Source organism: Toxorhynchites rutilus, chromosome 1 (genome assembly GCF_029784135.1).
Source record: "Toxorhynchites rutilus septentrionalis strain SRP chromosome 1, ASM2978413v1, whole genome shotgun sequence".
Classification (NCBI taxonomy): domain Eukaryota; kingdom Metazoa; phylum Arthropoda; class Insecta; order Diptera; family Culicidae; genus Toxorhynchites; species Toxorhynchites rutilus.
The window spans coordinates 9,021,463-9,044,555 of record NC_073744.1 but is presented as its reverse complement, the minus strand read 5'-3'; the positions used below and the strand labels follow the sequence as shown (position 1 = coordinate 9,044,555).

At 37.8% G+C, this 23,093-nt stretch overlaps 2 protein-coding genes and 1 long non-coding RNA gene across 4 annotated transcripts; 1 reads left to right on the top strand and 2 right to left on the bottom strand.

Moving 5' to 3' along the window:
• Window positions 1–500: 500 nt before the first annotated feature.
• On the bottom strand, window positions 501–1,245 carry LOC129763345 (uncharacterized). The gene is made up of 2 exons (XR_008740891.1): window positions 832–1,245; window positions 501–757 (listed from the first exon to the last, which is right to left on the bottom strand). It is a non-coding gene; the product is annotated as an uncharacterized LOC129763345 (long non-coding RNA).
• A 7,057-nt stretch (window positions 1,246–8,302) lies between these two features.
• Window positions 8,303–13,031, bottom strand: LOC129768522 (sorting nexin-32). 2 transcript variants are annotated; one of them, XM_055770236.1, is made up of 7 exons: window positions 12,770–13,031; window positions 12,526–12,693; window positions 11,724–12,461; window positions 11,407–11,589; window positions 11,222–11,239; window positions 9,301–9,410; window positions 8,303–9,231 (listed from the first exon to the last, which is right to left on the bottom strand). In XM_055770236.1, the coding sequence occupies exons 1-7, from the start codon at window positions 12,773–12,775 to the stop codon at window positions 9,138–9,140; spliced, it is 1,317 nt and encodes a 438-aa protein (XP_055626211.1). In that variant the 5' UTR covers window positions 12,776–13,031; the 3' UTR covers window positions 8,303–9,137. The 2 variants fall into 2 exon arrangements, with proteins under 2 accessions (XP_055626211.1, XP_055626220.1); XM_055770245.1 differs by lacking the exon at window positions 11,222–11,239 and having other exon boundaries at window positions 12,770–13,030.
• Window positions 13,032–18,496: 5,465 nt separating this feature from the next.
• On the top strand, window positions 18,497–21,161 carry LOC129772985 (cell division cycle protein 16 homolog). The gene is made up of 3 exons (XM_055776537.1): window positions 18,497–18,816; window positions 18,880–19,943; window positions 20,008–21,161. Exons 1-3 carry the CDS (start codon window positions 18,640–18,642, stop codon window positions 21,083–21,085), a joined length of 2,319 nt encoding a protein of 772 aa, XP_055632512.1. The 5' UTR covers window positions 18,497–18,639; the 3' UTR covers window positions 21,086–21,161.
• The last annotated feature ends 1,932 nt before the right edge of the window (window positions 21,162–23,093 follow it).

Here is a 23,093-nt window from a genome sequence, read left to right as displayed (position 1 = left end):
GAGTTCCTAAAAAGAACTTCTAGAAGGCAAAACAGTCATCAAAAATGTTACTTCTTTGATGTCAAGACGCATTAGCGCGTTGCAGTTCTCATGGGTTTTGCTTCACTACAACACCTCAACTCACACACACTCATGGTTGTGTACCTTTTGACCTAAAATTTAACGTTAATTACTCCTCCCAGCGTATACATATGGCATCACGTGATTTTTTCCTCTTCTACAAACTGAAAATATAACTTCTCGAGAGGCATAACCCGGATTTTAGCCCGGATAAAAATTAAAATAACCATTCATGTTTCATTTCACAACTTTCCGACATTCTTGGGATCGAAGATGAATGGATCATTATGTATAAGCAAAAACCGAAGAAAAAAAGATTCGTCTGCACACAATTGTAGACGTTTCAATCACTTCTGAAAAACATAAAAAGAAGCACAAACGATTGATATCAGAGACGAACCAGAAGACTGAAGGTCTATTTTAATAAAGAACAAAACAAACACGATTGATATTAATTTATTTGCCTTGTCCCATAGATTTCCATGTTCAATAACAGCGAGTGTAACTAGCGTGCAGGTGACGCCTCAAATGATGGTCCTCATTTTCCGGTATCGAAGTGGCCAGGATACCTACCTCCCCAAGTCATTCCTCCATTCTTATTATCTCTGTTCCCCTGGTAGGCTGATCTTCGTGACGGATTATGCATATGACCGCGTTGCGCTGATCGTTTCAAGATTCCTTCCAAGCTCTCATCATTCTGGAAATCAAGCACAGTTAATAAATATATAGAAGTATGCCCGAAGATGTCTTATTGAAGACTAATTTTCGTACCGGAACCGTGTTCTGCGACGACATAGCCAATGTTTGTGAAAAGATTAGAAACAGAGCGAACAGTAGTAGCAACAGGTTCATGTTTCACGCGAGAGTACTGTTCTGAATGCAACAATTTACGAGTGTGATGCAGTTTCCGTACGCTCTATCGGTATTTAAAGTCAATGAAATCCAAACACCGAAATAACCGTGTCAAACAAAATAGAAAAATTAGTTTCGAATAATGTTCCACACCTTTTTGGAAGTACACAAACTTTAGAAACTGCCGCTCTCTCATATCAGATACAGTGACTCAAAGTCGAATTCGTACGCCATCACGCTGATCTCTGTTCACTACTTTTGAAAGCCGAAAACAAGCTTTCGAAACAATGCAATGTTTTTATAGAGATGCTTCTCATTTTCGATTGTGGTTTAGCGAATTTGTGAAAATTGACTCAAACTCATATTCGTACGGCAGTTGAAATTCAATTCGTTTTTGAAGACGTTGATCAACTTCTGGATTTCATCTTAAGTATGGTAACCCTCGTTCAAACAATAGCCTTTAGCTACCTTCAGCCGTTATCTAAGAGCTTTTTGTTGTATTCCGAAGGAATATTCATCCGTTCATCCATCAAGTGGTTTTTCAGGTCCTTATTGCTAGAAATTTGATGGTTCCTAACTTTCCTATGCAGATTACTTTTATGAATAACGTTCAAGCAATCGTAAAGTGACCATGTGCGCACTTCATGTGTCTTTGGATTATTTTTTAGGTGAAACCTAAATCCTAAAATACAATCTCATTTCATTGACACTTTCTTTCATATTTTACTTCACTACTATATCTCTCAGACTATGTGATTATACTGGTCGGTGTGGTTCATTAGTGTTAAAAAAAATCGAGAGGTTGTATCCGAGACACGACCGCTTACCACGTAGGACTACGCAATATATTTTTTTTTTATTTTTTGGTTTATCATATTGGATATTATTTGCGAATACGTCGAAATTTTATGAATAACTCTTCAGTATAAAATTCCGGGGGCCCTGAGAAGGTATAATGGTTTGCGTAGTTTTGTAGAATCATTTCGAGAAGCAGTGATTCTTTCTTGTCTTTGCGAGAACATTAGCATTAGCATTGAGCAAGTTGCACAATATCGTAGGTGGTACGAATTCAGAACTGTTATGTCAAAAACTTGCCCACATCCGTTGCTGATGATTGGTAATATCTCTTAGATGAAGGCATGCTTTATCCAACAGTTAAGAATTGTCCTGGCCAAGTCCTTGCAACTGCTGAGGAAAGGGGAGGAATGTTAGTTCGACATTTACTTAAGAGAGATGCAGAGAACTCTACGACCTCTCATAAATTTCTCGGGAATTTAGGAATGTGTTAGTAGGGAAGGTGAGCCATAGGATACACTCAGCCGGTGTTACTGGCGCAAGCTATTATTACTATTACTATTACTATTACTATTACTATTACTATCAATATGACTATGGGCCCTATACAGAACATCGAGTTAGGCAGAGTTGACTGCATTACTATTACTAGAAAATTATGATACTAAATGTTATAAATGAACTTCAGCCTTCCGATTACCGTCACGTTGATATCTGTGGAAAAAGAATAGGTTTATTAAATTTTCAGATTTCTACATTTTTAGATTTTTTGATTATTAGATTTCTATATTTCTAGATTTTTTTAATTTCTAGATTTTTAGAACTTCAGATTTTTAGATTTTTGGATGTTTAGATTTTTAGAATTTCAGTTTTAAATTTTTTTGGGTTTTTAGATTTCTATATTTTAAATTTTTAGATTTTTCAAGATTTCTAGATTTTTGCTCTTTAGATTTTTCGATTTTTTAGATTCTTAGATTTTTTAGATTATTAGATTTTTAGATCTTCAGATTTTTGGGTTTTTAGATTTTTAGATTTTTATATTCATATTATTTACTTAGAACTTTGCTTTCCGGGATCGTTCTAACAATCGTTTCCGGAATAGCACCGACACCGAGATTGCTATATCGGTGAGTCCTTTCTTGTCTTTGCGAGAACAATACACTAATTGGTCATATGTCGCAATTTGTTTCTTTATATCAATGCACGCATTGCATTGCGTATTCAACGAGAGGCATCTTCCGTGCATCGCCATTCAGCAAGCATCAAACATGCCGCAACTGTGTACATCTGTTAGATGAAAAAATGAAACATCGCGAGAATGACCTTTTATTAAAAATAGTTTCTCAACTCTCGGTCAAAACCGTCAACAAAGCTAGGAGCTCGCTGTATCAGAACAGAGCCGATGCGCACGAGAGCAAATACGAATGGCAGCTAAAAGTATCGAAGACAAGGGTGGAATTCACTTCGCAAATATTCTCTTTTCGCCATTCCCCTTTGTTGTTTCTATTATAGCGGCTGCATAAGTTGCTCGTTGTTGACAGCTCTGTTCGGGAAAGCACGCAAATGGACAGGATAAATGTATGGGGAAATAGGAATGCTTACAATTTTCATCAATTTAAACCATATAAAGACTATTGGATTGTAATGTATAGCATATGAAACAAATCTTAGAAAATTTCCGATTCGACTGGTATGCAAATCGTTGAAATCCGTTCGCAGCAAAAATAGTTATTAACGTTAACTTTATTTTATAAAAACGTGACCTGTTTTCTAATTTGGCACCCTTAATGTAAGACGCTCAACGCTCGACACTCAACGGTCAACACGCAAACACAAACGTGCAAAAGACCAGATTACTGATATTTTAAAACTTCAACCATAAAATTACTATTGCGATAATAGGTACTTCTGCCCTAATCCAAGATCGTCACGATAGCAATTAACTATCAATCCTTGTTTCTTCTGCCAATGAGATGTGCCCAGAATAATTGGTCGAAGTTGTGAACGATCTTAACTGACTGGGATAATTAGCTGATACTATATAGAGCTCATCAATTCGACACCTGAATTCCCACCTCTTGAAGAATGTGATTTCTTTGCCTGCTTGATTTACAACACAACAAGAAAATTTTCCCTGGTGCGAAATTTCGTGCTCCTTGGTGGGACAAAGAGTGCTCGGATGCTTATTTCGATAAATCCTCTACTTCAAAAAATTTTCACAAAAATGGCTCAAAGAAAAATTTGAAGTATCAATTTTTGCTAGCCTTTTTAGAAAAAATGATACATTTGCCAATTAATTGAATTTCAGTCGCATACATCCAGTCTAGTCGCATAGAAATATTGAACGAAGACTGAAAACATGTTAACTTTGAAAAACCATAACTTAAAATATAACACATCTCTGATTTTTGGACATGTTATGTAAAAAAAACTTCAGCTCTCAAGAAAAAATATAAAAAAATATAGCATCCTTGGTCCCGAAACCATGTAAACTATAAAAAAACTAATACAATAAATAATTACGAAATCAACATCCATTTTTTTCGCAAGTGTAATATTTTTCAAAAAATGGCTATCTAAACGGCTTTAATTTTATGTGACGATCATCTGAATCGGTCCAGTAGATCAAACGTTAAGAATTTTTAGGTTGCAAAAAACAGGAAGTGAGTTTTATCTATGGTATAACCACAATAGTGACGTAGGACTATCGTTACTTCAGTGATCATTTGTTTGAATCTGAATCCATTCTGAATGAATGAATAAATGAATATTTGAGGGACTTCGAAAACGAGAGCGTTACGTTGAAGGTACAAGGTTTTATCCATCCATTATTGGATACGAAAATATCGTACTGATGGGGAAGAATAATCTTCAGAAGCTTTCCTGCTAATTGCACTTGATTGAAAAAATCACAAAATCAAATGTATTTGGTCGCAGCGTTATATGTCATATGTAAGCACCTGTTAATTGCACTTGATTGAAAAATCACAAAACCAAAACTATTTGGTCGCAGCGTTATATGGTAGAAAACATTTAAGAAAAACTCTTTCGCATGAATGTATTTTTCAATTCCCAGGGGAATTGGCAGATTATTTTTCAGCAACGATAATCTTTCCGGAATCTTCTCGATGCTGGATGGCATTTAGGTAATGAATCCCTCGATCCCTCGCCGTCCAGCTCGTCCAGCACGTTCAGTAACGATGTTGTCTTGTCGATGTCCTCGCAAAAAATGAATGCGTTTCACCACCAGAATATCGCTTAAGTATGCTTTTTGTGCGTGATTGAATCGAGAGAAGGTGTGTTTTACGATGGCAATGGAAAACTTTCGGCGACTGAGCAATAATTGACTGAAAATTATATAATTTTCGCGATGCGAAACATTTTCCGTTCCGCGCGTATACAATATTGGATACGAAAATATCCTACTGATGGGCAAGAATAATCTTCAGAAGCTTTCCTGCTAATTACACTTGATTGAAAAATTACAAAATCAAATGTATTTGGTCGCTGTGTTATATGGTTAGAAAACATTAAAAATAAACTTTTTCGCATCAATGTATTTTTCAATTCCCAGGGGAACTGGCAGAGTTTTTTTCAGCAACGATTAGTTCTTTCCAGATTTTCCTCGATACTCGAAGCCCAAAAGTAGTTAATGCTAACTATATAACCACCTGTTAATAGCACTTAATTGAAAAATATTTGGTCGCAGTGTTACATGGATAGAAAACATTAAAATGAACTCTTTCGCATGAATGTATTTTTCAGTTCCTAGGGGAACTGGCAGATTATTTTTCAGCAACGATTGAATCTTTCCGGAAATTTCTCGATGCTGAATGGCATCCAAACGAAGAGTTCCGTGCGTGTATGTGTGTGTGTGGCGGTTGCTCCGATCTCTCCCCGGGGAACCGCATCACTCTCCTCCTGATGGATTAAACAGGCTCTTGGTGACACCGTTCATCCGCGCTTTCATGATAAACGAAGAGCTTCACCACAACAGCGACAACATGCTCCAATCGCTGTTCAATTATAACTGAGTGGATTTCCGAGCGGCACTCGCTTATATACCGATTGGTGATTTCAATAGCCTGTTTTGAAAGCAATTTTAAGACTATTGAAACAAGTTTTTGGATCAAAAAGTAACAAGTGTATAACGCTTAGACATTTTATCTTTCGAATGAAGTGTTTATTATACCATTTCATTCAGTTGTTTAGGAGCTATTAACGCTCAAAATCTCGGTCTCCGGCGTAACGCTTTCGTTTTCGAAACTTTGATTTTACACCCCGGTATAGAAATGAAAGACGTAGTCCTACGTAAAAAGAGGGAAAAAAATATTTTTCAAACCATCGTTTAACTTTGAAAAATCATAACTCAAAAACGAAAAAAAACGCCTCTCTGGTTTCGAGATATGTTATATGAAAAATCCTCAGTTTCCCAGAAAAAATATAAAAAAATATAGCGCCTTTGGTCCCGAGACCATGAAAACTAAAAAAAAAATAATACAATAAATAATAACGAAAACATGATTCAAATTTTCTGTAACTGTAGTATTTTTCCAAAAAAAGACCAGCTAATTGGTTTTAATTTAACATGTCGAACATCTGAATAGATCCAGTGGTTCGAAAGTTATGAATTGTTGAAAAAAGTCATTTTTGGCGAAAATGCAAAAATATGGATTTTTCGGACCACCCTAAAATGGAAATGGTAATCCTAACAAAAAATAAACAAATATAGCGTGGTCGTGTAAAACAGTCTTGCATCCCAGCCGGCATTGGCTCGATCCCCGTTGACGTCGTTTGGACCTTTTTTTGTGCAATCCCAAAAAAGATGAAACAAAGAAAAAAAGAAAGAGATGTCGGCTTCCATTTAAAGCGTTCGGGAACAGATGACATTATTTGCTCATTTGACGCTACATGGCATGAAAAGACATGGTTTCTACCGAAAATAGTAGCTAGAACATACAAAGGAAGCACTCACTATCAAAGGATACCGATGCTCCATTACCTGGCGATGTAGGTCCTACAACCCACATCAGGCGCTGTTTCAGACAGGGGTAATTATTCTCTTGCAAATTTGGATAGAAGTAGTTAAGAGTTTATACATCCCGTTCTCTCTCATAAGACACTTGAAAAAATTTCCATCAGTTAAGTCGGGTTTATACGCAACCGAGTAACCGACAAACGATCCGAAGAATTATGAAAGTACCCATACGACGAAATTTAACATTTACATGAATGGGGCTACTCGCAATCGAGTTATTTCAAAGTTTTTTGGCTACTCACCGGTTTACCCAATACATAAAAATCAAATGTCAAATTTCATGGTATGGGTACGTTATTTATTCAATTATTCAATTGTATGGAAGAATTTTCAACTATATTCTTAATTTCGCCACCACTGTTCTATATACAACCTATATCCAACCGAGCTCTTAAATGTCGATCGCCTACACCAAAATGTTACCAGATTTATTTATTTTTTGCTGATGTCCTGGGGCGTTTGTTATCCCGATACAGTTTAATCTTGTGCCGGCCCATTTCTCCCTTATTGTGAGCGAGTATTATGTAATATTTGTTATTTTATCGAGAAGCTCTTGATCAACCTGATAAATCTTCACAATCTGCTGTATGATTCGTTCTCTGACACCAAATTATTAGATTATTTACTTTGGTGGCAACTTCATTTTAAGCATTTTCAAAAAACCACGAATTGTACCATTGTGTCCACATTGACAAGTATTTGAAAAATAAATAAGGCAGCTCAAACATTTTATTGTTCAATACGCAGAACAAAAATGATCGGGAAGTTTGAAAATTCTTGAAAAGAAGAAATAGATTTCATTGTTTTTAAACATTTAGATTAGATTTCATTTTGTTGAATATTTATTCCACGTGTCCACGTGGACATTAACCATATCCCTACCCCCTCACCGTGGACAAGCGTGGACATTTTCGTAACCCCTACCCTTCCTAAAGTTGTCCACGTGGAATGTGGACAGCCCCTATTTTCAATTTCAACTTGCCCCGGTGTACCTTACATTATTTTAATCAATTGAAGAAAATGTTATGGAGTGGTGAAATCGATTGACGCAAAAATCTCATCAAACCATCCCGAAATGACTGAGCAATAAGCGTTTGAAATTGAACTTTTTTTACGATGCGGTCTACTTTCACTTATCAATTTGTACCCCCAATATGTTCCCAAAAGACGTAATCCTACGTCAAAATGGCGTCACCTGAAAAGGCAACGTCGCAAATCGATTTTGCGCAAGCACCTGGAAATTCTCGTCTAACTCACGGACATGGACTGTAATTCATTCAACACGTTCGTTCGTTGTAAGCACTACGGTTTTGTAGGTGGGGAATAACTGATCCCAAGCTCTGACTATCATCAGGTGCACGTATTGCTCAAGTTTCAAGGTTTAGAGGCCACTCTAGTCGGCTGCCGATGGATGATTTTCTTACTTTCTCTTAGGTGCTTCCCTTTTACTACACCGATCGAGTCCTTCTCCGCACCGGCTTCATCTTCTATCGGTAGTCAATGAATTCGGACAGTAAACAACCCTTCCGGTCATATATATATATAATTTCACAATGATATACATAATATTTTATTATTTCTCACAGAATTGAAATATAATAAGTGTAATAATCATAAAAAAGACAGCATCTGGGTGTTAATTCTTCTTCATGATGGTACGATTATTTCCATTAACAGATTGAATATGTAAAGTTTTTCTTGTGTTTTGCGTCATATATATCTAACAACTTAAATGGGACACATTCATAAATATATTCGTTTCAGCGTATCAAAAAAAAAAGACTATAAAGTTCTCAATTTTCTACATCGAAAATACTAAGATAGTAAAGAATGTAATATGAATTAAAAAACTCTTGCTTCCTTGCTTGCGATGGAACAGTTCAGAACTGAAACTCAACTCTCATACAAATGATCAACGAGAACAATATAAAGGATATGTCGTTGGAATAAGCTTATAAAAATTAGTACAAATATTACCAAAAATGGAATTACAGTTTCCTTCCAGAAAATTAATGTTACTTACAACGATAATTTCTCTCCTTTGCTTCACCAATGTTCGTTTATTGTTTTTGCGTATGCTCCATACCCTCAACAAGATTCGTTCCCAAATGGAGTTGACTGCAGCCAACGGTTCTTCGGTTCCCGGTTTGGATTACAGCGGTCGGATTCCGCTTCGAAAAATATATCACGACACCAGTTTATGTATATAACTACGCTTCATATATGTTTGCAAATACGGTTCCAAACGAGCACACACCGTCGCCAGCGAAGAAGCACGGTTACCGATTTTTTTCTGTCCGGTAAATTTCGATATCTTTCCAGCGGTTGTTTGACGTTCGCGGTTACCCTCTTTCTTTCGTGCCAATGTACACGAAGGTTGTTTCGCAGCCGTCTAAACTATCTCCTGCAAGGATAGAAGCGACTGGCGCAGGAACTCGTACTGCGTTTTGGCGTGTTTCATCTCCAGCTCGGCCAGCTCGATGAGGCTGAAGCAATCGTTGGTTGGATTAATTGTTCCGAGGTTCTGAAAACGTAATCAAAATGATCCGACCTACCTTTTCTTGAACGCTGAAACCCGGCGCAGCCGGAAGCTGACCAATTCCTCCTTCCCGCGGGCGGACATCGATTCGAATTTCTCGCAGGCTTGTGTTTGTGCCGACTCCGCCTATTTATTCACAAATAAATCCATCATCAGTATGACAGTTTTCAACCAGATTTTCGAACACGCAAGCTATAAGACTATGAAACTCTAGATCAGGGGTTCTCAAACTATTTTGGGCAATAGACCCCAATTTCAGCATTAAGTGATGGTCAATTTAAAAAAAAAATCTATTTCTTGTTTTTGTCTTATTCATACTGTAAGAAATCGAAAGAATTTGTTAGGCAAACAAAGGTCAGAGTCAATAAGGATGCTAAAAAAGACATCCATAGAATACACACCTACGAAACTATCACAAATCGTTGGTAATGAAGCGCTGTCATCTGTACGGGAGGATTTTGATGCATTGGTTGGCAATCTTAGACCTCACATGATCCAAAAGCTGCTGCAACATCTATTGTAGATAAACAATTAGCGGAACCACATTCGCTGAGACTAAGCGACCCTTCGTTTTGGTGGAATGAAAGGAAATCTATCTTTCCGCGGCTCTACCCTTTTCTTTTTTTAAAATACTATGCATTCCGGCGACTTCAGTACCATGTGAGTGAGTTTTTCCGAAAGCAAGACAAGTTTGCAGTGAAAGATGTAGTAGACTCTCATCAGATAATATTGTAAAGATAATGTTTATAAATAAAAAAAAATAAAGAAGATCATTGTGATGAAATATATCAGAGAAAACCTTCAGTAAAGTAATATTTTTACTTTTCTCTGCACTGATTATTGTTTTAAACCTTATTTTTTATGTCTTTCATTCTTTACATATCCGAATAAACCAGTTCTTGAAAAGAGCCGTCGAGCCGCTCAAATGAGCCGGCTCTTTTCATTGAGCGCACGGCTCTGAGCCTCTCACTGAAATGAATCGTTTTGCCCATCTCTACAACAAGTTGTTAAGTTTTTCACTGTAAACCCTCTGTTTACGATCTACTATGTAAGTTCATGCAGTTTCTGCAATAAGAAATGATGTATTTGATGAAAAATTCAAATCTTTGCTTTTTCTTTGCAAGTCTATGTAAAAAAAAAAATCGCAGCACTAGAGATATTGTTTTAAGGTTTGTATAACCAAAAGCACAATAATATGAGCTTACAAGGCAGCGGCAAGCAGTGTTTTTTGGGTTGACGGGCAGTGACAACTATATTGCCACCAACTGTTTCAACAGTTTATTTTTTGTCAAAGATAATGTGTTCTTCATGTAAGGATTATATTCTCCGAAGTTTGAGTTGATTCATGCCTAATTTCCACGGCCTTATGAAGGGTTAAGCCATAAGTTGTTAAGTTGTCAGGTGTATTGAACAGAAATCTGGATGTTGGAAAATCAAAAATCTGGATTTTTGCCGACATGTTTTATATTTAACTAGCTGACCCGACAAACTTCGTCCCGCCCAAAATTTATTTTTCTTTATCACATCCACGTTTTCTAACTAAGCGCGCGTTTATGGGGCCAATCGCAGAACTGTTCATTGATTGATCTACCCTTCGACATTTTTTTTACTATAAAATTTCAGTACTTCTACCAAAACTCGACATTATAATATCAGATTATGTTCAAACAAAAACAAAATTGGTTTTAACTGTCACTTTTTTACAAACGTCTAATGTCGATATCGACCACTTTGAGAACCCCTGCTCTATAGATGTACTCGCAAGGAAGCAGCCATGCATAACTGTTTCGATGCAAGTGTTTGCCTATCAAGAAAACGATTTCATTTCTATCGTCCAACAAACAAAAATAAAATGCAAGCAGTAATCAATCGTCTAGAAAATTAACGGAAACCAAAACTGCCATGCAATCTTTCCAAAGAAATTGCATTGTTTGTACCTCTTGAACCTCCAATGGCTTCGGGCACGGATGAGATAAATTTTTAGTTTTAGTATTATCGGTGAATTGTGAGTAAACGAACAAAACGGAACGGTATCAGTTTTTGGGTAGTGTAAACGAAAAACGCAGCGTAAATTGTTATTTGGAAATTGCGTGAAAGTTACGCGATAAATCACTCAACTCACCGCGTGGACATCCTTATTTTTGGCTCGGGATTTCTCGAGATTCCGGTTCGCTGCTTCGTAGGCTGCCAGACATCGAAGGCGACGGATGAGCAACGCCTTAGCAGCATTACTGTCACGCTGGTAATATCGTAGGGTATCACCAAGCTTAAGATCCTGGTCGCTAGCAACGCGCCCTTCCATATTCTTCAAAAAAAAATGTATATATATATATATATATATATATATATATATATATATATATATATATATATATATATATATATATATATATATATATATGAAGTAACCCTACAACAAGGGCAAGTCCAAATCCTCACCCTTATCTTCTCGAAAATGTCGGACGTCTTGGCAAGAAACTTCTCCATACAACCGTGTTCGGCTGTCGAAAGTGTCGTCAGTGCGGTTGAGATTCTGATGTGCGAATCGGCCACCTCCTTGTGCTTATGGGTCATCCTTTCCGTCCTGGCGGCCGCTTCCTTCAAATGTGCATGATACTCGCCCAGAAACTGCAGCTCATGCTCGAAGAAATCGTTAACGTCTTTCACCGTCGCTCCGAGATATATCTCGTCGGTGGTTTTCCCTATGCTTCTCATCAAACCCCCAAACACGTCAATCTTTTTCTTCAGCTTCGCACACAGATCCTGGTCGAACTCGAGAAACACCTTCAGGTGGGCGTCATTCCGGAAAATCGGATGGGAAGCCAAGCGTGTTAGGAACACTTCATGCATTGCGACCGTCTTCTTGAAGGTTGCCAAATATTCCGCCTCCAGCTCTTGCTTCATCTTCTTGAATTCCTCCTTGGTCATATTCCCTTCGCCTTCTCCAAGTCGCTGCAGTTTTTCCCTAGACGCATCGAAATCTGGTCGTGGAGGACACGGCGGAATGATGTAGCCGGCATACTCTTCGTTCTCTTCGAAGCGATCGTGCAGCCAAACGAACTCCTCGTGCTGTCGAACCACCAGAAAATCTGATTTGGCGAAGCCAGCCAAATTGGTTCTCGTGTGGACGGTAAACTTGACACGTTCCTTCTCGCTCAGTGCATCCGAAATATCAACCTGTAACCAAAACAAACATCGTTACGTTTGTAAGCTAATCCAATTCACTAATTGAATGACTCACCAGCAGCGAGTTGGGAGGGAGTGCCGCCGGGTCTATCTTGTTATTATTTCCCTGAATCTGCTGCTGCCCATCGGTCGGTCCATTCCCGGCGGAGATTTTCTGCGGTGGCAATAAATCCTGCGTCCCACCCAGAGTAGTGCCATTGCCATTCTCCTCAATCATTCCATCCTGCGGAAGATAATGACAACAGTCGAAACGCCTCTCCTTATCAGTGGTGCACGTCTTTATCAAGCGTTTTACTCACCATCATTTTGCAGCACAATTTTCGTCGTCTTGCGCTGCACTTCTCTGGAAAACGCGAATTTATTGCTGTTTGGTCAAATTTTATGGATTCAATCTATAAATAGAACCAAAGTCTAGCAAGCAAACAGATTAAACACGGTAACAAAAACTGTCTTCGTCAGCAATTATGCCGGAGAAATAATTGAGAATGCACAGAGGCTGTTACTTTCCGCTGTATCACTTTTGATTAGTTTGCTGTTTCTTCTTTGTATCGATGGGTTGGCTATTTTCTGTTATGTAGATAACTTGGCTGTCATCAGAGTGTTTTGGATTAGTAGGTGTGGGAGATATTATTAAGCCCAGTATTCATTACGCTAGGTGTGTTCGAAGCTAAGTGATGCGGACTCAATCCACTTCATTTTCAAACAAATTCGTGCATGTTTTCAATCGATTTCTTGCAATAAATTCTCAGACCACCAGAGACGCCAGATTTACGAATATGTTTTTTTAAATTTACAGACATATTTGTAAAACACTTTTTATTTTTGTTGCAGACTTTTTGGATATAACAATATTTCACAGGTTTTTGAAAAATGAGAGGCTCTATTCATCACAAAAAAGATGTGGTCCGGCAGACTTTCTGGTTGGCCCATCTAGTGTGTATGAAGTTTGGAACTCATACACATAAGTACTTTTGCCCTGACATCATTTCAGACGAAAGAGAGCATACGATTATTCACAATCAATTAAAAAATTGAATCCACTGCTGATAGGGAAAAATCTTGAACGAAAATTGTCTCTGATAATTATTTTCTGCTCTGGATAAGATTTTTTTTTGCTGAAATGCAAGGAGATTTATATAAAAATAGTTAAGTTAGAGTCAGGACTAAGTCTTCTAAGTATTTAAACAACATCGAACATCGAACAACACTGTCCAATATATCAACGAAGAAATGCTGATTTTTATAAATCGCAGACAAAAAAAAACATATCAAATTGAAACAAATGACCCAGCCTAAATAACTAAAAATATTAAACTTGCGAAAAAAATAACTTTATTTTAGTAATTATTGATTGTAGTCGTTTTTTATTTTTTTTCTGACTTTGGACTAGAGGGCGCTATATTTTTTTAATATTTTTTCTTGAAAGCTGGGGATTTATTACAAAACATATCTCGATAACAGAGATGATATTTTTTCGTTTTTTAGATATAATTTTTCAAAGTGGTGGTTCAAAAAATCTTTTTTCTCCCTTTGTCCAAAAATGACTTTCTGCAAAAAATCATAACATATGAACTACTGAACCGATTTAGATGATCGATATATTAAATTGAAGCCAATAAGCAAACTTTGAAACTTTGAAAACATAGGAATATTGATCGAAGACATGAAACATGTTGAATTTACAAAATTAATCAACTTTAAAACGATAATTATAGCATTTCTGATATCGAGATATGTTATATAAATGATCCTCCATAAAAATATAAAAAATCTAGCGCCCTCTATCTTTAATCGAGAAAACTATGAGAAACCGACTCAATCAATAATTACAAAAACAAAAATTCAAATTTTTCGCATAAAAGTAGTTTTTTTCAAAGAAAAATAACTCGTAAGCCTCGAATTGTCGATGATATGAATCGGTCCAATAGTTCAAAAGTTATGAATTTTTGTAGTAGGAAAAATGGGAAAAATTTGTTTTTCGAACCATCGATTAATTTTGAAAAATCATATCTCAAAAAACGAGAAAATAGCATCTCTAATATCGAGATATTTTATGAAAAAAAAATTTCATCTTTCAAGAAAAAATATAAAAACAATATAGCGCCCCCTAGACCAAAGCCATGAGAACTTTAAAAAATGACTACAATCAATAATTACTAAAATAGGAACCATATTCAAGTTCAATATTTTTCAATTAAAGCTCAGCGGCTTCAATTTGATATGTCGTTCATCTAAATCGGTTAAATGGTTCGAAAGTTATGAATTTTTTAAAAAAGTCATTTTTGGGAAAAAGTGGAAAAAAAAATCATTTTTTGGACCACCCTATCATGGAAATGGACACCCTAATGAAAAAAATAAAAAAAATATGGGTCTAATGTTTTACGATAAAGAACAAAATTATCGCTTTTGACGAAAATCTGAGAACCATTCAATCGGTTTGGCATGGAATGGCTGTATATATACAAAATACAATATTACATGCATCGCGATGTACAAAGTATTAATGAATATGTGAAAATTAATGTTAAAAGACATTTCTATAGATCTGCACACTTTTACAGACTTTTCCACAATTTTAACAGACATTGTTTTTACAGACTTTTCTAAAAAAATCATCTGACATCCCTTCGTTCCACTTTTTATCGAATATTTTCAAATCGCAGGAGTAAACATTTACGTGACTCTGACTTCGTTTGTTTTTATTTCGTTCGGAAAAAAAATTATGTCAAAGAAAGGGGACATTAAAAATGCGTTGCTCAGTGAAAGGCTGAGATGCTCTTTCAGAGATGCAATGGTCAATTAAACAATTGACGGAAAAAATGTAGTTCGTTCATTTTATAATATTAATTATTTTTGCCCTTGATAACAATACCCTTTTTATAGTGTTGATTATCATAAGAAAAATAACACTGATCGTTGGATCTCTTTTGACATTTCAATTGGATCTTTTTTGACAGCCGTTTTGATTCAGTCTGCACTACCTAGGTTCGAAGCGTTCGAAGCATGTACATTAGGGTGCCAATGAAAATGGTCATCTCGAATTTCAAAAAATTACCCCACAAAAAAAATGATCGAAAAAACACCCTGTGCAAAATATCGTCTCAATCGGACCTAAGAAAGAGTGGCGCAAAGCGGTCAAATTTGAGTTTTTTGAAATCGAGAAGAGTAAAGGAAGTCGGGATTTTCAAAAAAAAAATCAAGGGGTTGTATCCGAGACACGACCGCTTAGGACGTAGGGCTCCGCATTCTTTTTTTTAATTTGTTGGTTTATCATTTCGGATATTATTTGCGAATATGTCGAAATTCCATAAACAACTCTTTAGTAAAAATTTCCGGAGAACCTGAAAAGTTTTGATGGCTTGTATGGTTTTATAGAATCATTTCGAGAAGCAACGATTCTCGAAATGATTCTATATTCGATTCTTGTGTTTGCGTTCTTTATATCAATGCTTGTGTTTGTGTTCTTTATATCAATGCATTACACTGAGTATTTAACGAGAGACATCTTCCGTGCATTGCCATTCAACAAGCATCAAACACGCGTCTAACAAATGCACACAGTTGCAGCGATAAAAATGAAACATCGAAACCCTTTTTATGTGAAATATTCGCTAGCGTTCACAGCTCGAGGGAAAACATAAAACACAAAACAAGCAGACTAAGCGACCTTTACTGTTTCGGGCACAAAAAGATTCAGAGAATTTTCCTCAGAGGAGATGCAATTCGCCTGCGACAGTTTACTCACTATGCAAGGGTGGAGTTTACTTCCCAAATATTCTTTTTTCGTTTTCCCCCTTCGTTGCTTCTATTCTAGTGCCTCATAAGTTGCCCGTTATTGACAGCTCTGTTCGGAAAAGCACACAAATGGACAGAACAAATGTATGGGGGAATGGGAATGCTGGGTTAGCTTTAACTATAAGCTTAATCGGACTTCATTTACTATTGTCGCAGACGGTAAAATTTGAGTTTTTTGAAACCCGAAAAATCACTGGAAATCGGGGTTTTTATATTTTTTTAGTGCCAAATGTTTTTGATGAAAAATCAAGGTAACCATATTTATTGGCATCCAAAACCATAAGTTTTGTCCCATGTTCCGAAAAAAATGAGTAATTTTTTTTTAATATGACATCAGATCTCGAATTTTAAGAATTTTAAGACATTCGCTGTTACGGCCCAGTCCGAACATATAAAAAAACATTTATTTATAAAAAGCACTTTATTCATAACACATTCCTACAATTTAACACTCTACACATTACATATAAAAACATTTTATTACACACTATAAACACATCCAGACGGTAATCCAGGACCCGATTCCGCACCTGTAAAAAGAGGACAATTAGAGCACATACATATTATTCACTTACCTTTTTATCGTCGTCCACGGGTGTTCAGAACAATCACCTGAAAGGATAATTATTGATTGCACATAATTGTACAACACAGAATACTTACCACTAGCGGTGAATGACAACACAAAACAAACAGTCACAACATGCAAAACAATAAGAAACAAATTGTCAAAAGATTGGAACGGATGGAAACGAACCCGCTATACAAAGTGTAATTGTTTATGACGAATATTCTAGACGCAACCCATACAACAATTGCGCTATTCAAATGACTATGGGACTAATGGTATAAATAGGGCAAGAAATGTGCAGAACAGGATCAGTCGTAATAAAACCATCGATCAGTATAGATCAAACCTGCTTTGTCTATATTCGATCTCATCTATACTCAACTCTTCGGAACTCCGTTCAGATACCTCTCTGGGCGGAGACATTTGCCATTAACAATTTTTTTTAACCCCGATTTCTTTTACTCCCCCCTTGAGTGATTTTTCGATTTTCAAAAAAACTGAAACCTTTAACGCTTTGCGCCACTCTCCCTTAAATCCGATTAAGCTGAAATTTTGTATGGGTTGTTTTTTCGAGGTGGCATTTTGCATCAGCTAACTTTTTGAAATTTTTGGGGTCGTTTTTTCCCATTTTCTGTACGTATACATACTACCAATCGCATGTAAATGAATGTCAGATGCAATCAACATCCCTACCAACGATTGGTACATTTTACTTAACTGACAACCACGAAGAAAATCTGTCGATCAATTGGATCAATATAGAAAATTTTGAATGAACCTTATTACCATAGAGTATCACAGTTTTCATTGAAATGATCATAGCTCGAGAATTTCGTGTATGTTTACATTAATCGCTTCGAAGATTAACGCCTTCTCTATGCTAGAATGGTTCTGGTGTCTAGCGCGCAGGTTTCAATAGTTATATTTAACGGTCACGACAACTGAGATTTTTTTTTCATTACATCGTTGATACAGCCCAGATTGAATACGAAAAAACTTTGGAAAATGAGAAAAATAAAGCACAACAGGCGATATATGTTTATTTGAATATTAAGCATTGATCCTGTTTTTTTGTCTTTTAATCAAATAAATGTTGTAATTTGTGTAATTCGTATTTTTATCTGTTTAACTTTCCTATACTCGCGCGAAAAATCGTACCCGTATACTCACAGACAGTACGTGTCTCTGTGATATTGCTATTGTGTATTTTTGAGCGTTCTTGATAATTATTGGAAGAAAAAGATATAATTGAATGAAAAAACTCCGGAAAATATTTTTACTATATAGTAATTTACATTTAATGCGACATGCCGAGGCACCACTCTGTGTTGCATTGGAGGCGCTTTTGACCAGTAATTGGACATTGGCGATGGAAGTGGTACAGTGTCGTCGTCTGGTGGCGCCTTTCAATGTGGGACCATAATTTGGAACTCGATATTCACAATATTTCCAATTAGAGGTAAAAATGTCCAATAAAACGTGTCGCATTACAGGTCTGTCTAATCAGCAAAATGTCGCATCAAATGTAAATTACTGTATAAGGCTTAAAAAATCACTTTTATATGAACTCATTGTTAACGTACCTGAACCTCCCACCCAAAACGATCTAGTTTGCTAAATTCCCGAAACTAATCTAAAAATGATATGTCAAAAGTGGAACGATTTACGCATTCCATAAATTAACCAAAACAAAACAAACGCTCTCTCCGTCTGTTTGATGCTTTCAGTGATTGGAGAAAATTTAGTCAGGAGAAAATATCCCCTAATCGGCAGGGAGGAGTGGCAATTTCGATACCCTAGGTAATGCTTAAGTCTATTTTCGAGAGTGGAACAAACATGCGAACCGATACGTTGAACCGAAATGTCGGTGTGCCATCATCCGGTGCCGGTGGGACAGTAGCGGCGGATCAAACCGATGCCACCGGAGGACTGGTGGATGTTGATGCGTATAGGCGGATAGTGAAAAGTTTTATGGATATGGTAAGGGTGATCAATATGGTTTAGTTGGACTTGTTGAAAATTTTGGGTTTTCCACCGTTTTAGCGGCGCTATCAAACGGCACTATTTTGGGCGGAGAAAGTGACGGTCCTGAGTAATAACGATCCCCGGGATGTATACTGGCTGGCTCAGTGTATGTTTCTGCTGCGGGAGTTCCATCGGGCGGCTTACGTTATTCGGAATCGTGGATTGGATAAACGAAATCTGCTCTGCCATTATTTGGCTGCGGAGTGTCTCACCGAGGCGAAAGAGTATCAGGAAGCGCTGGACACGCTAAATTCGGTGGACTGTGAACTGCTAGCGAACAGTGTTGCGACCAGTGGTAGGGATGACTCAAGCACCGCGGAAGAACCTGTTTTCGAGGAGCCCAACAAGAACGACGTTTTGGCGTCAATTTATTTTCTGAAGGGAAAAATCTTGGAAGCGATGGACAATCGAATACTGGCAATGGATTGTTACGTCCAAGCACTGCATAAATCTGTTTACTGTTCAGAGGCTTTGGACGCGTTGGTGCAACATGAGATGCTAATGGCTTGGGAGGAGAAAGAGCTTATGCAACACATTCCGATGGAGCAGCAGTGTTCGGATGCGGAGAAGAAAATTTTAAAAAGACTGTACGAAAGCAAACTTAAGAAATACTATGAATCGATAGCCCCGCAAACTAATATCGAGCAAACGCCGGTCGGAACAATGAGTACGGATTTGCTTCACGTTTTAACGGAGAAGCTGAAAAATAGTAAAAACATTGAGAGTAACAAAGCAGCGGCAGTTGCTTCAGCTTTGCCGAAGTGCTTCACAACACCTGTTCCCAACAAAATAATGTCACCGGCGAACAAGATCCTCGAGGAAATCAAAAACACTCCCTCATATCTGATACAATCGTCTCTCTCGAAAGCCTCTATTTTTCGGTCCAACCCTGGAAGTGGAAATGCCTCCAAGCAGGAAACTCCCTACCGAATCAATAGGCCAATTAGTACGCAAAGCCCATCCACCATTCGGATACAGAGCTGTATCGAGCGGCTTGATAATTGCGTGGACTTGGTCGTGTCAACGGCGGAGAAATATTTCTACAATAGTGATTACAAGAAATGCATGAAAATGATCGATGAGTGAGTTTCCTCAACATATTTTCTTGTGTAGTGTTATTCTCAAAATAATAAAAAATATTTTTAGAATTCTTAAACGCGATCCATACCACAAACGCAGCCTAACGGTGCAAATCGGCTGTTTGATGGAGATGAAGGATTTCAACAAGCTGTTTTATGTTGCCCACAAGCTGGTGGATTTCTATCCGGATGATGCGATTTCCTGGTACGCAGTGGGCTGCTATTACGACCTGATTGGTAAGAGTGATCCCGCCCGGAGGTATCTCTCGAAGGCAACAACTTTGGATCGTCTTTACGGGCCAGCTTGGCTAGCCTATGGTCATTCCTTCGCTAAGGAGAATGAACACGATCAAGCGATGGCAGCATATTTTAAGGCTACTCAGCTGATGAGAGGCTGCCATCTTCCGCTGCTGTATATCGGGGTGGAATGCGGGCTGACCAAGAATTTAGAAATGGCGGAAAAGTTCTTCTATCAGGCGATGTCTATCGCTCCGTTGGATGTCTACGTGCTGCACGAGCTGGGCGTGATAAAATTCGAGTACGAGCTGTATGACAGCGCGGAGGAAGTGTTTCGAACGACGCTGGATATGGTTCAGAGTATGGCGAGGGCGAATCAGGAGCCCATTTCCGTGCGATGGGAACCTCTGCTGAACAATCTGGGTCACTGCTGTAGGAAAAACAAGAAATACGAGGAAGCGTTGGAATTCCATCGGAGGGCGTTGTTTCTGAAACCGTTGAGTGCTTCCACGTACACGGCGATTGGATTCGTTCAGGCGTTGATGGGGAAACTGGACGATGCGGTTGAATCATTCCACAAGAGCTTGTCCCTCAAGAGGGATGATGTTTTCACTACGACGATCCTGAAGTACGCTATCGAGGATCTTGCGGAAGAAGCCCCGCTTCCGTTTTACGCCGAGGAAGCAGACGATATCGATCTGGAGGGTAAGGGAGACGATCTGTCTGAATCCAAGGACGATGAGATGGGTGGTAGCTGCGGTGGTGGTAGTGGCGGTAATGAAGGAAGCGGGATTCCAGGTAGTGGGGATGGAGCACCCACCCGATTGAAGCTGAAGTTCGATGAGTATGATTCCAATGCGTCGCCAGTGAGTGACACTAGCGCGGATGATATGAGTATGGATCTCTAGGTTAACTGTGCAAAACGCTTGTTTTGAGATTATTATTACGTAAATGTTGCATTGAATAAATACAATGTTTGGTTAATTATTTGGTATTATTTTTGCATATGAAAAAGATATCCAAATTTCAAATTTCATAAAAGATTCAAATTTTATAGAACCAAATTTCATAGAACCAATAGATCCATTCCAGGGGGCCTCCGTAGCCACATTGGTTGCGCGTTCGCTTAGTAAGCGATCGATCGTGAGTTCGAAACTCAGGGCCCTCATTGACCATCTTTGTGTTGTTACAGAATAACTACGTCCACGCAACAATCATCAGCGATGGAGATCGATCCACGGTCGAAATATGATCGATTCATCCATACAACTGCTCTGCTCTGCAAGACACATCGGGTTGCTGTTCTATGAATAACTCAACAATGATCAATCAACTGTCTCCGCTGTCCGGTCTAGATAGAAAACTCTTACGCCTAAATGGCTGCTACTGTGTAAATGTGTGTACCATATGGAATGGTATAGAAGGGAATACTCTGACGCCGAAAAATGGCAACTGTTTTTTTTTTTTAATTCGTTTATTTTTACAGGCTCAGTTACTTAAGTTTAAAGGAGCCGAATTCTTAAATATATTTTTAAAACTATATATATATATATATATATATATATATATATATATATATATATATATATATATATATATATATATATATATATATATATATATATATATATATATATATATATATATATATATAGAAACAATTTTCTTACATCTATGGTTAGTAAGGTGGAAAACCGATTACTCGCGGTGTACTCGAGTATAGAAGGGTGACATATTTTTAGGAGAAGGATGGGATATAAGGAAATTGTAACAATGTTGATGAGCACTCAATTCTTAAATCTATTCGTATATCTATAGTTTATTTACATTTCAACTTATTCTACTATTTATAGCAAGGGGACGAATTACCCGCAAAGGAAGGAAAGGAGGGTATTAGGATGTAGGGACAATCACACACGAAGATCTATAGCTTTAAGGAAAACATATATATGGGACATGTAATCAAGGTCTAACCGAGCCAAAACATCTCTCACCGGCACATTGGGCTGTCTTCCTCGGGCCCGAAGGGAGTTTTCTAAATTCGATCTGGCGACCAGATACACCTCGCACGACCAAACAATGTGCTCGATGTCGTGATAACCTTGGCCACAAACGCAGAGATTGCTGCTGGCAAGATTGAAACGAAAGAGTAGTGCATCTAACGAACAGTGATTGGACATGAGTCGGGAGAAGGTGCGGATAAAGTCCCGACTCAAGTCTAAACTTTTGAACCACGGTTTGAGGCTACCCTTGGGGATAATCGAGTGAAACCACCGGCCCAATTCATCTTCATTCTACTTGCGTTGCCAGTTAGCGATGGTATTTTTGCGAACTAAAGAATAAAATTCATTGAAGGCGATTTGACGCTGATAAATATCGCCTTCAATTGCACCTACCTTTGCCAATGAGTCAGCCCTCTCATTACCCGGAATTGAACAATGTGAAGGGACCCAGACAAAGGTAATGACATAACAGCGTCTGGATAAAGCACTCAAAATTTCTCGTATTCTCTCAAGGAAGTACGGCGAGTGCTTTTCCGGCCTCACTGAACGGATAGCTTCGACAGAGCTAAGACTATCCGTTACAATGTAATAGTGTTCAACAGGTCGTGAGGCGACGCTGTCCAGCGCCCAGTGTATTGCTGCCAATTCAGCAATATACACTGAGCAAGGATTCTGAAGACTGTGGGAGGTGCTAAAAAATACGTTGAACACTCCAAATCCTGTGGACTCATTCATAGAGGACCCATCAGTAAAGTATATATTATCACAATTGATACGCCCATACTTTGCATTGAAGATTGTAGGAACGAACCCCAATCTAAGATAATCTGGATTTTCATGGATTTTCTCCTTCATGAACAGATCGAAATGTACAGAGGAATTGATGTAGTCAGGAAAACAAACACGGTTGGGA